Genomic DNA, 18,063 nt, shown 5'->3' with positions numbered 1-18,063 from the left:
CATTAGCTCCTCACTAAGCCATTTTCAAAAATCTAGTGGAAAGCTTTCCCAGAAGAGTTGAGGTTTTTGCATCAACAAAAACAAAACAGGTCTGGAATGGGATGTTCAGCAAGCACATCTGGGTCTGGTGTTTACCTCACCGGGTAAAACACCACTGTATTGTTTTATTTTTTATATATATATGATTTACCGAAAATGGATTTCCTGTAATAAATGACAGTGTTTATGAGCTGAGACATTGTTTGAACATATTTCCATTTTTAAATTGCTAAAAAATTTTATTATGATAAAATTAGAACTTTATTAATCCCAGAGGGAAATTGCTCAATTTTCGCATATCCCAATTAGGAAACTGGGGTCAGAGCGCAGTGTGAGCCAGTTTACAGCGCCCCTGCAGCAGATAGGGTTAAGGGCCTTGCTCAAGGGCTCAACAGTGGCAATCTTCGCGATGCTGGGGTTCGAACCCCCAACCTTCTGATCAGTAAACCAGTAACCCACAGCCTTAACCGACTGAGCCAAGGATGTTTATCCATTTTGCTCTGCTCTAATCTAATCTAATCTAATCTAGTTTAATTTAATCTAATCTACTTTACTCTAATTTAATCTACCTAATCTTGGGTCTGCTCTAGTCCAGATGACTTGACTCTCAGGCTACTCTACCCTAAATGACTCTACACTCAGAATTCTTTTTTCTCTCTTATCTTCTTTTTCCTATGTCTCTTGCTTGTTACTCTATTCCAACAGCATGAGCATGAGCGCCCTTTGTGTTGGTATGGGTCTCTGAGGTGGCCTGGATCTGGAAGCTGCTTCCGCTGCCAACCAGTAATACCTAACCACACGCACAAGAGACATGAGATGGTCACCACGAATGACCGCCTGGCTATCTACATAGAGAAAGTATGATCTGTCATTCTTCACTCCGTCCGTTCACCTTTCCCTATTGTGCACTCAAGTTAATCAGGTCAACACGTTTATTTGCAGCTTCGCACTCTTGAGCAGCAAAACAAACTGCTCGAGATTGAGATTGAAGCCCTAAAGGGCCGCTATTTGAAGCCGTCAAGTTTGCGCATGGTCCATGAGGAGCAGTTAAAAGAACTGAGAAGGGTCGCTGACCGGATGAGAGCCCAGAGGATAAGAATTGATGGAAACACAAAAAATTAAAACCCAATATGTTGAAAGTTTAGATGTTCATTTGCAGTAACACAACTCTTTCCTGAAGGACATTGCTGTCGGTGCTAAGGAGGCCACAGCTGGAGTTGGTCAAGGTGAAGTACGAGGAGGCACTGGAAGCTAGCAAGAAGGCTAAACAGGACATTACAAGCTTTCAAGGACGCTTGGTATAAGTCTAAATTCCAGGACTTGAAGGCACATAGAATCTGTACGGGGAATCAGGGAAGAAGTCGTGAGCTACAAGAAGGACGTTAGTAAATTTAGTTAGTACATTTCTACCCTTTGTAGTAGTAGTACAGTTCCTTTTAAACCCCAATCTCTGTGTGTATATGTGTGTGTGTGTCCGTGTCCATAGATTCAGAATAAGCAATAAAAGCTGGATGCTTTTAACACCAGGTATGAAACTTTGTTACCTCAGATTTGAGACAACCTAGAGAAATACAAGAAGGCAGAAGAGGAGTTACAGGTACGAATAAAGCACACACTGAGGATAACTACAGGGAGCAGAGCTTTTACTATAGAACAAAATGCTTAAAGGTTGATTAATGTCATTGTGGTGACGAGAAGATCACGCTGCTGCTGAAGGAATATCAGGATCTCCTCAACGTGAAGCTGGGTCTCGAGATTGAGATCACCACCTACAGGTAGTGTGAGGCTGTAGAAGGATTTCTTCATATTTTTATATTTAAATTATTTTCTATTGCTTGATACATTGTGCTGTGCATTATACATCCATACTGAAGTCTCCAGATACGATGAAAAAAATATTTAAAAAAATTTATAATAAAATTAAGGCAGCACGATGGCTTAGTGTTTAGCACTGTCACCTTGCACCTCCAGGGACGAGGGTTTGATTTCCACCTCAAGTCTGTATGCATGGAGTTTGCATGTTCTCCCAGTGCTTGCTGGGTTTCCTCCGGGTACTTCGGTTTCCTCCCACAGTACAAAGAAATGCAGATTAGGCTCATTGGTGTTCCCCAATTGGCTATAGTGTGTGAATGAGCATGTGAGTCCTATCCAGTTGCTCTAAGTCTCCTGTGATACAGTAGGCTCCAGGCCCTCTGTGACCTTGAATACAGGATGGCGCAGTATATACAGTGAGTAAGTGAGTATAACAAAATTTGCCCTTAAGAAAAGTGCATTAGCTTCGTCCAAAGGACAACCTCCAGTTCTAAAATATTAGTGCCAACATGTGCAGTTACTTCGAATGACCACTAGGAGCTGGCTCCAAAAGTGAGTCAATATCCACAGAGCTACATGTTAAAACTTTACAACAGAAATGAACATGTTTACAGGGTGGTAGGGAAGAATAATGGGTCTCATTAATGAATATGTAACTCGATATTTAATAATGTATTAAACCATGAAATAATATATAATAATGAGCATGATCGATTTGCGTGACAACCGCCAGCTGTCTGCTATGCACCACTTTAGCTAACCAGCTAACTGCAATCATTGTAGTTTAACTTACCACAAGAAATGTCGAAGGTGACAAGGGACAATGTACTGTATAGGGTATAAATGACAGTATTAATCTAAAGCAAATCTATCTAGCTGAGTAACTGAGGTAAATAGATGTGCTCTGTTCATCCTGATCATTTGCCATTGTTAGGGATTAGGCAGGATCAGCTTTGGTCAAGATGTTGACAACCAGAGCTCTCACATTTGACCTTCAAAACCACCACAGAAAAACCTTATAGTTTCTGGCCTGGTGTTTATTATTATTATTATTATTATTATTTAGTTTTAACTAATGCTAGCAACCCTTTATTGCCCCCCCATATTTACAAAGCTTTGGCCCCATGAATCTGGCCTTCCATGAATCATCTATACGATGATTCATGGGTGGCACATCCAAACAAGCTTTCTAGACCGGAAGTCAATTCTCCAAACTGGTTTTCTCATTCATGGAATATTTTTATCCCAAGACCATGGCAACATAATAAATTTTGATTTAAAAAAACGAGCATTGTCTTGGTTTACAAGCACAGAGTATCATGTTTCACGCATGCGCTTCTTGTTTTGACCCCGAGCGTCACGTGATCACAACTGAGCCAACGGTTTTTCTTTCTCTTGCGCTGCGGAGCAGTCTCTCCAGCTGGGTCTTAGTGCTCGTCTCTTACTGGTATAATTAACATCTGTGCAAGCGTGTACTGTTTACTACTGTATAACACTGTGACCACGTGTGTGTGTAAAACATATTTTATTTTGTGTTTGAAAGCGCGTGTGTACAGCGCATGTACTGTTTCTTATAACGCACGTGTGTGCACATGAGTAAAGCAAAAAAAATTCTCAATACAGAGGTTAAAAATCTAGTTTCTTCCTCATCGCGGTGTGTGTGTGTGCGTGTGTGTGTGTGCACGCGCGAGCATAATTTGACACTGTGCCGGCTATGTGTGTGTGTGTGTGTGAACCCCCTTCACAAACTTCACTTCACACACGCACACAGAAATTAAGGCAAGAGACACACACTCTGGCTCCGAAGAAACTCTGCTCTGTCGCAAATCTTTTTAGAGTTTATTTGTTCATTTGATTTACTTTACAGCAGTGATTGTTAGTTTGTGCTCACATAAGTGTCATTAGCGATGTTTATTGCTAAATTTCAGATAAAACAGTGTAGTGGGAGAGAGACATTGATTTATGACCGCTGTTTACGAAAATGTAGTCCAGTGCGGAAGATGCATTGTGGGTAATGCAGTCCGGTGTGTGAATGCAAATGTGAGATGTAGGCTAGGATATAGAGCTAGAGTTTTGTTCTTCAGTATTTTTTTTTGTTGGATTTAAGTACAGGATCCACCCGAAAGTTTGTACTATAACCTGACAATGCAGAAAATAAGAGAACGGGCATGCACCGGCCAGTTTGTCCATCCCATCATTACACGAGTAGGAATTAACGGGCTGTTACGCTGTCGCGAGCAACATTAAAATAAAGCGGAGAAGCTTTAATAATTTTGAAGAGAACAACAATCTTTCCGTTAATTTGTGTGGTTGTGTTTAAACGAAAGGAGAAAGTTTTAATGTGTAAGATAAGGAGGGGGAAACAGGAGGGGCTGAAAACATGAGTCTCCACTTACTTTAGCCTCACACACACACACACACACACACACACACACACGCACATACACAGCGCCTGCGTGCACAAACGGAAACACTTATCTGTTTTATTTTTACTTTATATTTTGTATTAATTATTTTTATGTATTTTTTTTTAGGCTGTAGAACAAATAATTTAAGTTTCTATTATTTCTTATGGAAAAAATAAAATTTGGTTTACAAGTGTTTTGAAATACGAACCCACGTCCGAAACGAATTATGCTCATAATCCGATGTTCCACTGTAACTAAATTTTACTAATGACACTTGTGTGAGTGCATACTAACGGAATCACTGCTGTAAAGTAAAACAAACAAACAAATGAACCTGCACTTTACCTTTGAAAAGAATCGCGACAGAGCAGTGTTTCTGTGAAAAGCAGAGTGTAACCCCCCGCAGAACACATAGGCTGAAACAGCGAGGGAGAGAGAAAATGGATTTTTAACCTCTAATGAGTTTTTTTTTTTTGCGTGACATGCGCACATACACATGTCTTATAAGACACAGTACCCGCGCTTACAAACACAAAATAAAATATGGTTTACACACAAACACACACACACATGGTCACAGTCTTATAGTAAACAGTACACGCATACACAGATGTTGATTATACCAGTAAGAGACGGGCACTAGGTCCCAGCAATGGAGACGATTTAACCACAATTCCGCAGCGCAAGAGAGAGAAAAACCGTTGGCTCAGTTGTGCCCACCTGACGCTCGGCAACAAAACAAGAAGCGCATGCGTGATACATGATACTCTGTGCTCGTAAACCAAGACTTGCTCGTTTTTCAAATCAAAATTTATTACAAATCTTTGCTCGTCCTGCCGAACACTCGCAAACCGCGTTACTCGTAATCCGAGATTTTACTGTATTTTAAATGTTATACAAACACAAATCTGTAACATTTTCTTTTTTGCCTCTTTAGGGAACTGATCGAAGGCGAGGACACCTGTTTATCAATAGAGACATGCGCTGAACCAATTATGGGCATCAGTGTCTCCGGGGAGTTTTAGCACCTCGGTTGCGAAGGTGGGTGGAGCCTTGGCTGAACTGGCCGCTGGAGCAAGCGAGGTAGCCTTAAAGCTGCCTTTGTTTTCTAACGGCCATGAGAAAGCCACGGAGGAGGTCTCTCACGAGCAAGCCGTGGAACTGACTAAAAGGAAGACCATCCTCATCAGGTACAAGTATCCTCAGTGCAACAGGAATCACAGACAGCATGCATACTGTAAGTAGTGCATTTGTCTTTCCTATGAACCAGGCTTATTGTAAATTATCAAATCTATACTGTACATCTTTACTTGATAACGATGATTTAACATGGCATTATATTACTGCGGTAGCAATTCTTGACGCTGTTGGTCTTTTTTTTACAGTTGTTCATTTCAACAGTTCAACAGTTAAGACAGACAAGGACATCTTTCAGAGAGACACGCGGGGGCGCACCATCACCATCCCCGGAGCCGCAGATGAGACAGAGGAGTAGTCTGACATCACACTCTATATCTCTACAACAGATCATTTCTTCCCCCTTTAATAATTATCCAAAGATCATCCTGAATTATTATCTAATCGTTACAATTCCATATCCTTCTTTTACCTCGTTTGTTGATTGTAAACAAAGGAGAAAATGAAGTGTATTAGAGATGTAATACTCATATCCCATAAAAAAACAAATACTTATCTCATGGTACTAATCTGCTACAACTAAATGTATGTTAATGCACTGTATTCTAGCTTTTAACTTCTGGTTCTGTTCAACCACATGCATAAAATAATAAACATGACTGCAAAGCATCATTTCTTAAGTAGCAGAAAGTAATTTTTCTCTAATTATAAAGATAAGAAATACTTACTGACTAGAAAGAATGACTTAAAAGAGCAATAAGAGGTTATGATCACTTGCTTTAAATGCATTTTTTTCTTCCAAAATAACACTTTTTTATAAGATTGTATCAAAAACCAAACAAACAAACATCACTATATTTATTTTATATAAAAATCATATAAAGTCAAGTACAACCAAGAAGTGCAGCTTGTGCATTACACTGTGTTCTCTCTGTGTCACTTTAATGGCTTTGGCTCGTCTCCGACTCCTCCGGCAAGTTGATTCACAGCCAGGCTTACTTGATGTGCCAAGGCGTCTACACTCTTCTGCACACAATAACACACATCCACGTTACCAAAACAGTGAAGATGACTACAATCTCAGAGGGACTAGAGCCTATTCCATAAGACTTTGTGTACAAGGCAGGGTACACACTGGACAGGGTGCCAATCCATCTTAGGGCACACACACTCACACGCTCATTCACACACTACAGGCAATTTGGGATGCTAATTAATCTACATGTCTTTAGACTGTGTGAGAAAACCGAAATACCTGGAGGAAATCCCCCAAGCACCGGGAGAACACACAAATGCCATGCACACAGACCCGTGGTGGGAATTAAACCTGGAGGTGCAAGGCGACAGTGCTAACCGCTAAGCCACCATGTTGCCTTTGTTGCGAGGCAGCTTGACAGAATAATAAAAAATAAATAAAATAAGTATAGACTTTAACTATGAGTTAACTATCTCCCTGATAAAGAAAGCTGAAGATGACAGTTGCAAGAAAAAACATATTGTGATGACGATAAGACAAAAAACCTTGGGTGATGTCACATAGGATAACCATAAATCAGTTCCTGGTATATTTGTGTGCCATGAGGTTGAAAGTTCAATACAACAGGAAAGGTGTTTAATAAATTAGTTTGTATTAATTAATTAATTAATTTGACCCTGGTGGTATGTGGCCACAGTGCTACCCTGCCACCACACTTGAACCTTGTCAAGTTGTTTGCCTATTAACAAAGAACAAAGAGCTATCAAAGCAAGTTTGGGATAAAGCATAATGTGCTAAAGAGACACACGAAGACCTTGACTTTGAGCTGGCAGTCGGGCAGATCTGTATAACTGACATCCCAATCCTGAACGCTCATCCCTCTGATAGCCAAGACCGCCTCAATTAGCATCATATGACATCCTGTCAGTTTGCACACATATTACATTTGCACTTAATATCTCCCCAGTACTTTCTGATAATTATATGTGCTATTATACCTGGTGTCTCTGCCAATGAGTACACTCTGTGCCTGACTCATGTCGAAGGATTCTTTCTTGATGATCTCCTTCAAGACGGTGCATAAAGCATTCTGTTCTGCATTGGCCAGCTAAGTGGCATAGCCTTCCCAAGCTGGAGTCACCATCTCTTCCATCGGGTCAATCAGCTTCACGCCATTGTCCTTCTGAGAAAGGACAAGGATGGAGAGAGAAAAACAGGAATATACGTGTACAGTCATCGACACATCTACACAACCCTCACATTTTCATTAAAAATGTAAAAAATCTGTAATACCGTAACACCACCTCACCTCCAGATTGTGAGAGGCAATGACCATGACACCAATAGCGGCCTTGGTTTTTTTTGGACCTCAGTGTGGCAAGCAGGCCCATACGGAACATCACATGGTCCAGATGATTCGCAGTGGTATAAAAAATCTAGGTGCTTTCGCTGTACATCCTCCCTCAGACCCCCAGTAGAATTCACTATTGACGCCCTGGCCCCTGGGAAGGAATTCTCGATGCACAATGCTGCGAATGTCGAAAAAGATGATGAGCATGCACTTGGTCAAGCTGCGGACCTGCCCCGCCCTTTTCGGTTGTAAAGATTATAAAACTCATATATAAAGATTATTAAACTCATTATTATGACATAAAATGATAGGACTACGCCTAAACTTAGGGCAAATATTTCCTTGGAAGTTCCTCTCTGGCTATGCACACTAATATCTATTCATGTATTTATTCTTGTTGCAGTATCACCAGAGTAAAGAACTCAGAGTTTCTTTTTTTGTGTGGACTTAAACCTATAACTATAGTAGCTACCAAAAAATGGTAGTGGAATTTTTTTTAGTGAAAGAACTTGTGTGTCCTGCACAGAGCCCTGACCTTAACCCCACTGAACACTTTCTAACACCGGTTGCATCTAATTCTAAGCCTTTTTCTTTCCTTTTAAAAAAAATGTAGCTTGGGAATTTAGCTAAAAGTTTAACTGGCACCATGGTTGTCACCAACCTGTCCTTAAAGTGCATCATAAAACTAAATAATTTTAGCGTTCTTGCCGAACTCACAAGCATGTCGGACAATAAACAGCACCCCGTCCACATGATTTATATTCAGCTGTTATAACAGAGGAGCTCCAGCCAGCATCAGGATTTGTATTCAAGCATATTTATATTTATGGTCTTATAATGCATTATAATGTCTTATAATTATATTAAACTGTGCATTGAATATAATTAGCAATTTTTGTAATTGGGAAAAAAAAATTGGGTTTGGAGTGCAGCAGACAGAACAGATGTTACATTTTTTAATGATGCCAAGAACAGGATCACACACTACGCTATTAGGGGAAAAAAAAGGTTTTCTCTAGATTTGCTCTTTTGCCTAAATTATTCGGCGACATGAAAAATGTGCCTGCGGATGTATCGTCTAACTTTTTTCTTGACAAACACAGGCTTTAATGGACAAACACATGATTTGCAGCTGCTCCAGCAGGACACAAGGTTTGGGGGCTTTATGCTGTTGTCTTGTCTCATGCTGTGCTCACATTTCAACCAAGTTCAGAGAGAAAAAGAGAGAGAGGGGGGGGGGAGTGAGAGAGAGAGAAAGATAGAGCAGATTGTCTTTTACCTCTGAACTGTTTTAACTTCTAAAGGCTCTTTGTTGCTTGGGATTTGGACGTTCTTATGTTGTAAAAGCAGAACTTACAAAAGACCAAATTAAAAGGTTGACAAAAACATATTAGTGCCTGTGACACAAATGACAGGTTCTAAAAACTCAACAACTGAAAATCTGTTGTTGGTCTTTCGGTCGCTCAATTGTTCCACACACAACTTCGCACAGGTTTTATGCACGATGTCCTTCCTGACACAATCCTCTCATGTTATCCAGGCTTGGGACTAATTGGCATTGGGCATTAACTGGAAATTGAACTTACAGTATATCAGGCATGAAACAACAATACACCCACAGGTGGGGGTTGTATATTATTTTCTGTCGTTTTGAATGTAGGAGGAGAGAAGCATTCTAGAGAGACTTTACTTTTCATAATCAATGTAAGATGATTGCTTTGATATACTTGATTTGATATAATAATCACTTGATGTCATATAATAATCGCTTACTTATCATCTATATCAGCTTCATCCTGTAACACACCCTGAATGGGTTTTCAAGGAATACAAACACCACAATAAATTTGGTGATGCCAATTAGCCTAATCTGCATGTCTTTGGACTGTGGGAGAAAACCAGAGCACCCAGAGGAAACCTACCAAGCACTGAAAGAACATGCAAACTCCATGCACACAGGCTGTGCAGAATTCGTACCCGGACCTGTAGGTGGGAGTCCACCATGCAACCACTATGTCACTGTGCCGCTTACAATAATAATGATAATCATAATAATAATTGTATACATATGTTATTTATTTCAAATAAATTGCATAGAGATCCAAAACTAGTCTACAGATATTTATGTCACAAAATAAATCAACATACAATTATTATAAGCCTTTTCCCATGAAGCTGATTTTTTTTGTGTAAACCTTAAAGACATGGCATTTCTTAAGCTTTCAGTTTTGCCAGATGTCATCAGCCTGAGATGGCAGGATTTGCAATTTCGTTATAAACCTGGGAAAGGTATTCATTTTATTACTCAACACACAGTTCATTTTAAATTTAAATAAGGTAAAATACAAATATATGACTGTGCTGAACGAGCCACAGCAACGTGGCTAATGTTGCCACAAGGCAACTTGTGTAGACCATCTTTCTCTAAATAGTGTGTATGCATGTTCTCCCTGTGAAAACCTGAGTTTTCTTCAGGTACTCCGGTTTCCATACACAGACATGACATACAGATTAGGCTACTTGGCTTTTTTTATTATTTTAAAAAAAAGATGCATATCCCATCATCAAATTTCAGCATTCTGAGATTTTAAGATAACAGAACAGTGAGTTAGAATTTTGAGACAATTCATCTGAATTTGGAGATAATCAGGTAAATAAATAAGTGCAAATATCTACACTTAATGTCAGAATGTTTAAATAAGAAGTCAGAAATAAGCCCCGTGTGCCACAAGCTATGGTGCACTGGGTTTTCTGGGGCCTTTCTATCATGGCCAGCATTGACTTTTTTTATTGATTTATGCTTTGTTGTTTTTTTTCTAGGAGATTAGACTGGATAGCCTGTCTTTGGTCCCCACGGGCATAAATGGGTCTATGTATAAATGGAATGTGTTAATGTTCTGTGGTGTTAATGTTGGAGTCAGAATTTTAAGAGAGGATGTAAAAATATTCACAAAAGTCAGAATTTCAAAGTAAAGACTGAAACATATTTAAAGCTATAATCAGAGTAAGTAAAACTTAAGGTAAGAAATTAAAAACAAAATTGAAAAAAATAAGGTAAAAAAGCAAATAAGTGACAATTTTGAGTTAAACACCAAAATATGTTCTAGGTTTAAAGAGACTTTGAGATCAGTCTGAATTCTGAGATAATAAATATAATTTTATACAAAAAAAACCAAACAAAAAACAGAACTCTAAGAAAGTAAATATTTTGACATATGTCAGAATAGAAAGTCAATAATTTTGAAAATACATAAGGTAATAAGTGACAATTTTAAGTCAAACACTGAATTAAGTCCTAAGTTTCCGAGAGACTTTGAGATCAGTCTGACTTTTGTAAGTACGAGATAATAAATAAAATTTTGAGATAAATCAGAATTTCAAGTAAGTAAATAATTTTACTTTGACATAGGTCAGAATTTTGCGATTCAAAAGTAAAACATTTTAAACGTGTTGAAACAAATATTGAAACGTGTTATTATTACAAGTTCACCTCCAGTGTGAGGAATGCCGTTGGCATGTTACTCTGCCCTCCCCCACGAGTATCTTATTCACTCTTTGAGGAGCACAATTTTAGTAGTGTGGGAAACTGAAGCAGAGATGGCAAACCAGAAAGCTGAGGATGAAATAAAAGAAGATAGGGTTCACCTGAGACGCAGCATTAATCTGGTGTCCGCGGTCTCCTTTATTATAGGCAACATGGTGGGCAGTGGGATCTTCATCGCACCCAAAGGAGTGCACATGAATACGGGCAGTGTGGGACTCTCTCTGATCGTCTGGCTGCTCTGTGGTCTCCTCTCTACATTGGGTATGCTTTAAAATCTTAAACCAGTTTGGTGTTTGGTAGTACATTACTGTATATATAAATATACAACATGAAGAGCTAGATGTTTCAAATTATTAAATAATTAGGGGTATCACCATATTACATTCACACTGATCTAGTTTCTTATCTATCTATCTATCTATCTATCTATCTATCTATCTATCTATTTATCTACAGTGGCATGCGAAAGTTTAGGCACCTCTAGTCAAAATTTCTGTTAATGTAAACAGTTAAGTAAGTGGAAGGTAAAATAATCTCTAAAAGGCATAAAGTTACAAATGGCCCACAGCAAAAGTTTCAGCTCCCTGTGTAGTTACCCTTATGGGAAAAAAAGATGGCAATATATTGTAAAATATAATGCAATATATTAAATAATACATTTCCATATATAGAAACAAGTGCTTATAGTTATTAAAATATTGCATGCAATAAATGGATCATGTATGTATGTATATATATATATATATATATATATATATATATATATATATATATATAACAATATACTTCATAACATACATTAAGATATACATTTGAATATATTTGAATATATATTTCTTAATATATGAAATATGAATATACAATATAAATATATGGATATGAATGAAGCATGTAACATACATGCATATTGTAAAAAAAATATATATAAAGAAATACATATATTCAATCGAATTCAGTATATTGTCATGTCTTCTGGTAAAGGAAGCGGACGCAAATGCAGGGTTAGTTCGTGACAAGTTTTATTCCTTCTTTTTCTTAGAGAGTTAACTCAGAACACCATATAATAAAATAAAAGATAAACAAACAGAAACATGGAATACTGGGGGTCTGCAGGTGGGTAGGGTTTGAAAACAGAAAGAACATAACATGAAAACGAGGCAGCAGCGGCGAGGCCGAAAACCCTGCGTACTGAGAATCACTCAGTCTTGACCTTGACCGTGAAGGCAGTATCATAAAAACCCTCGAGCTGTACCCTTCCCTGCAGACTCCGCTCAATCCTGGGAAAACACACACCTACATGATCAGCATAAACGTGACAAGACAGAGGTGCACGGCAGTGAACAGACAACGTGATGAGGGTTCGACTGGGCTATAAATAGAGACACACGTAAGGGTAGACAGGTGATCTTAATTAGGTGCTTATAACAATACAAAGAGACATGTACACACAGACATACTAGGGGGAGACAAAGGAGCGGCTCAGTAATCCGGTGACCCAGATCTTAACCTCCCGGACTGAGTTGGCGAGGATGTTACAGTACCCCTCCAACAGCCCCCCCCCCTCCTTAGGACCGGCATTCCAAGGGGGGCGCGTGCCCTCTCCGCGTAATCGGAGGGAGTGAGGACCTACCGGCCTGATGGAATTGCCGGCGGGCGGGTCGACCTGTGGGTCGTGGTGCTGAGTGATCCGGCCGGGCTTGATGGAAATTGGTTATGAGTTCTCTACTCATAATGTCCCGGGCCGGGACCCAGCTCCTTTCCTCCGGGCCGTACCCCTCCCAATCCACCAGATACTGGAGGGAGCCCCTTCTCCTCCGAGAGTCCAACAACTCTTTTACCCTGTATGCCGGGGCGACCGCTATCTCCACAGCCCCGGGGATCGAAGGCTCTGCGACGCCTCCGTCTAGGGGTCCCGGAATCACTGGCCTGAGAAGGGAAATGTGAAAAATAGGGTGAATTCTCATGTGGTGCGGTAGTTGTAACTTAAATGTGACAGGGTTTACTTGTGCAAGGATGGGAAATGGACCGATGTATCTGGGAGTGAGTTTTCGACAGGGGAGGTGCAGGTGGAGGTCCCGTGTTGAGAGCCATACTCGATCCCTTACCTGGAGCGGCGGACTTTCCCTCCGCCGTCTATCGGCAGTTTTCTTAAATCTACGAACTGCTTGGGAGATCTTGGTGTGCGCTTCCTCCCATACTTTTTCCGCTCATTGAAACCACTGATCCACCATAGGGATATTGGTGGGAGTGGCATCCCAGGGACAGAGCGGTGGCTGATGCCCTAGCACACACTGAAACGGTGTCATGCCGGTCGAGGAGTGACGTAACGAATTCTGCGCATATTCTGCCCAGATTAAACAGTCTGCCCATTCATGTTGTCGACTACTACAATATGCTCGGAGGAATCTTCCGAGTTCTTGGACAGTCCGCTCTGCTTGCCGATTTGACTCAGGGTGGTAGCCTGACGTCAGGCTAACTGTGGTTCCCAATTTCTGGAAAAAAGCTTTCCAGACCTGTGCGATGAATTGGGGACACGATCCGAAACAATATCCTCCGGGATACCGTAGTAACGAAACACGGAAACGAATAAGCTTTCTGCCACCTGGAAGGCTGACGGGAGAGAACTAATTGGAAGGAAACGACTTCCCTTCGAAAATCGATCCACCACCATGAGAATAGTTGTGTACCCTTTTGACACTGGCAGATCCGTCACAAAGTCCACGGCGATATGGGACCACGGTCTGTTAGGTGTAGGTAGGGGCATTAATTTACCAACTGGCAACCTACGGGGGCTTTTGGTTGCGGCACATGTTGCACAAAATAAAACGACTGTTCTCACGGTTTCCCGCAGTTTTGGCCACCAGAACTTGGGTTCTAAAAGGTGGATGGTACGTGAAACACCGGGGTGACCTGATGACAGGCTCGTATGAGCCCCGATCGTCACTCGCTCGCGTAGTGGCTCCGGAATGTACGTTCGATTCGGAGGACAGCCCTTGGGCGCGGGGTGGGACCAGAACAATAACTAATTTAATATATTGACAGTTAATATATAGAGAAATATATTTTCTGTGCATAAGGGTAAAGTACCTAGTAGCACCCCCTTTGGCTTGTATCACAGCTTGTAACAGTCTTTCAGTTCTTGTTTGAGGCATTTTCGTCCATTCCTCCTTATAACAGTTTTCCAGTTCTATGAGATTCGATTCAATTCAATTCAATTCAATTTTATTTGTATAGCGCTTTTAACAATTTACATTGTCACAAAGCAGCTTTACACAATCAAAAGAATTAAGTTTGTATGAAATGTGAATGTGTATGAATCAAAATTATATGATTGTCCCTGATGAGCAAGCCGAGGACGACGGCAACAGTGGCAAGGAAAAACTCCCTGAGATGGTAATAGGAAGAAACCTTGAGAGGAACCAGACTCAACAGGAAACCCATCCTCATCTGGGTGAAAACAGATAGCAGGGATTGATGTGCATAATATTATGCGAGACTGGAAGTTCAGTATAAGAGGAGATTGTAAGATTAAAGTCCATTGTGTAAGATTAAAGTCCAGTTTGTTCCTGGAGGCTCATGTAGACTGTAAGAAATTCCAGTCCTGAACTATTGAGCGACTGAAGTCACAGATCCTCAAAAAACAACTGTCTGCATCAGTCGAGGACAGGACCACTTTCATGGAAAAGTGGAGCCATCCCCAGTCACCACCCGCATCCCAGGCAGACCACACGGAGCATCCATATGATGAGATCTCCAACCAGAAGCAAAGAGAAGGTTTGATATTGGCCTGTAATTGGACAGCTGACAGGAGTCGAGGTCAGGTTTCTTAATTATTGGTTTAATAACTGCTAATAGAAAAGACTTGAAATGCATCCTGATCTGACAGCATGCCAAAGATTCAACCACAGACCAAAGTGCTGATCATAAAGAACCTGTCCAGGGCAAGCTTTTTTTCAACTGCAACAGAGCTATATAACAACTGGTCAACTGGCCCTGCCTGCCTCGTATTCCTTTTTTTTCTCCACGCTGTCACTTTACCCACGTGCTCATGTTTTCCCCCAGCCTGTCATTTATCCTTTTCCACGCCCCCGTTTCCGCCCCATCTACACACCTGTTTCTCATCTCCTCCGCTGATTATTCCAGTGATTTAAGCACGCGCTGCGCGCTGCTTAGATCACTGGATTATTGTGTGTACTTATACCTCGATTCTCTTGCGTTTTCTTTCATTGTCTTTTACGTTATGACCTCGCTTTGTTTTTTCTCGTTATTGATTTTTTGCCTGCCGATTTTGATTGTTCATACTCGTCCTTTTGGTTTCGCTTTGCTTCGCTGCTTGTCTTCCCGGTTTTGACCTCGCGCTTTTGACTACGGCTCTCGCTTCGTGTTTTTGTTTTTGACGCTTCGCTGACGGACTCACGGCATTCGACCCTCGCTCACGCCTCCGACCACGCCCCCCCCATCTCGATACAGTCATTATCTGCGCTTGGATTCATATCGTTCTGCCTTTCGCTCGTGACAACTAGAAGGCAAGTTATTATTTGTTGTTCCTACAACTTGATAGACGGCAAGACTTTTGTCAGGGTGCAGACCTTTGCTTATTGTGGACAAAGAGTTCTATTTAACCACATGATTTTATTGCAAAATGCATCAGGCTTGTGTAAATGTTCTTTTGCAAAATTCAGATGCAAAATTTTATGGAGAGGATGCAGGAGATGTTTCCTTCTGATGGCTCTTGGATGAAGACCAAATCTTCCTGGAGGTCTATTGTAGTCAAACAGGGGGGTTCTGACTAGCTTTTCTAGCAATCCTACTGTATAATCAGTTCTCTAATATTTTTCTTGGTCTTCCAGACCTTATCTTGACCTTCACTGTTCTTGTTAAGTGCCATTTATTAATTTCATTCCAAACTGAGGAAAATCGGTAGCTGAAAGACTTTATTACCATCTTAAAAGTAAAAGACCTCGGTGTGATTATAGATTCAAGCCTTTCATTTAAAGCACATGTAGATAATATTACCAGGATAGCATCCTTTCACCTCAGAAATATTGCCAAGATAAGAAATATATTGTCACTAAATGATGCAGAAAAACTAGTTCATGCTTTTATCACGTCTAGGTTGGTTTATTGTAACGCCTTACTGTCTGGTTGTTCAACTAGGTGCTTAAACAAGCTTCAATTAGTCCAGAATGCAGCAGCGAGAGTCCTCACTCGAACCAGAAGATATGAGCACATCACCCCTATCTTATCCACATTGCATTGGCTCCCTGTGAAATTTCGCATCGATTTTAAAATACTACTCTTGACGTATAAAGCATTAAATGGTCTCGCGCCGCAGTACCTGATTGAACTGCTAGTGTCTTACAATCCGCCACGCCTACTTCGATCAAAGGATGCAGGCTGCTCGTCAGTACCGCGTATTATTAAAACTACAGCAGGGGGCAGAGCTTTTTCTTACAAATCCCCAAAGTTATGGAATAGTCTTCCAAATAGTGTTCGGGACTCAGACACAGTCTCAGTGTTTAAGTCCAGGCTAAAAACCTATTTATTTAGCCAAGCATTTTTATAAATAGATTAGCCTTAGGTAAAGGAGCAGATCTGGGGGGCTGCCAGTGATCCAGACCCCCTCTGCCCGCTGGACCTCTCTAACTCATCCTGGAGTCCTGCTTCTGGTTGGAGATCTCAGCACATGGATGCCCCCGTGTGGTTTGTCTGGAATGCGTGTGGTGACTGGGGTTGGTTCCACTTTTCCATGAAGGTGGTCCTGTCCTCGACTGATGCAGACAGCTGTTCTCTGAGGACCTGTGACTTCAGTCGCTCAATAGTTCAGGACTGGAATTTTTCACAGTCTACCTGAGCCTCCAGGAACAAACTGGACTTTAATCTTACACATCTCCTCTTATACTGAACTTCCAGTCTCGCATATTATTATGCACATCAATCCCTGCTATCTGTTTTCACCCAGATGAGGATGGGTTCCCTGTTGAGTCTGGTTCCTCTCAAGGTTTCTTCCTATTACCATCTCAGGGAGTTTTTCCTTGCCACTGTCGCCGTCGTCCTCGGCTTGCTCATCAGGGACAATCATATAATTTTGATTCATACACATTCACATTTCATACAAACTTAATTCTTTTGATTGTGTAAAGCTGCTTTGTGATGATGTAAATCGTTAAAAGCGCTATACAAATAAAATTGAATTGAATTGAATTATAGCCTTCTGCTTTGTGGACGTCAGTGATTTTCATTTCCAGAGAGCTAGGCAACTGCTTAGAGGAACCTATGGTTCCTGAATGATGAGACAAGGTTAGAAAAGTCTGGGCAATTAGAAAGCATTGAAATTTACATCACCTGGCCTTTCCTCACAATGACTGAACAAGCCATGACCCTAACAGTCTAATTAAGGTCTTATACCTTGGTCAAAGTTATCTGAGGGCTCAAGTCTCTTTTGGTTCCCATTCTTTTGTAGGTGCTGCTTCTCCTTTTTTACTCTAAAATTGTAGGAAACCAAAAACATTACACTGATATTGATTAAAATATTGCAAAAGAGTGTTTCATGTTTAATGAGATAATTTTATCTTCCACTTGCTTAACTGTTTACTTTGCCCAAACTTTCGAATGCCACTGTGTGTATATATCGTGGCATAGGCGGGGTTTCGACTGGAAACCATCATGCTTTGCGGGAGGGGTTGTTGTGTGTTCACCTTGTTGGGGAAAGGTGTTTGGGTTAGTGGCTTCGGCCAGGTTGTGTGTGTGTGTTAGGTGTGTGTTCTATTGACTGTTGATTCGTGTGTGACCTGTT

At 40.7% G+C, this 18,063-nt stretch overlaps 2 protein-coding genes across 2 annotated transcripts in view; both read left to right on the top strand.

Moving 5' to 3' along the window:
* Positions 1-1,594: 1,594 nt before the first annotated feature.
* LOC128534018 (keratin, type II cytoskeletal 68 kDa, component IB-like) lies at positions 1,595-6,025 on the top strand (the record flags this gene model as incomplete). Its single annotated transcript, XM_053508273.1, is given in 5 exon segments — positions 1,595-1,636; positions 1,738-1,814; positions 5,197-5,272; positions 5,274-5,449; positions 5,645-6,025. Coding segments are annotated over 5 exon segments (399 nt in total), but the record flags the coding sequence as incomplete, so codon positions are not given.
* Positions 6,026-11,320: 5,295 nt separating this feature from the next.
* Positions 11,321-18,063, top strand: part of LOC128534109 (cystine/glutamate transporter-like) — a 22,319-nt gene continuing 15,576 nt past the window's right edge. The window contains exon 1 of the mRNA XM_053508414.1: positions 11,321-11,528. Coding sequence (XP_053364389.1) covers positions 11,321-11,528 — 208 coding nt within the window. The remainder of the gene's footprint in view (positions 11,529-18,063) is intronic.

This window comes from Clarias gariepinus, chromosome 12 (assembly GCF_024256425.1).
Source record: "Clarias gariepinus isolate MV-2021 ecotype Netherlands chromosome 12, CGAR_prim_01v2, whole genome shotgun sequence".
NCBI lineage: Eukaryota > Metazoa > Chordata > Actinopteri > Siluriformes > Clariidae > Clarias > Clarias gariepinus.
The sequence above is the reverse complement of the archived record's forward strand: the minus strand, read 5'-3'. Positions and strand labels throughout refer to the sequence as shown.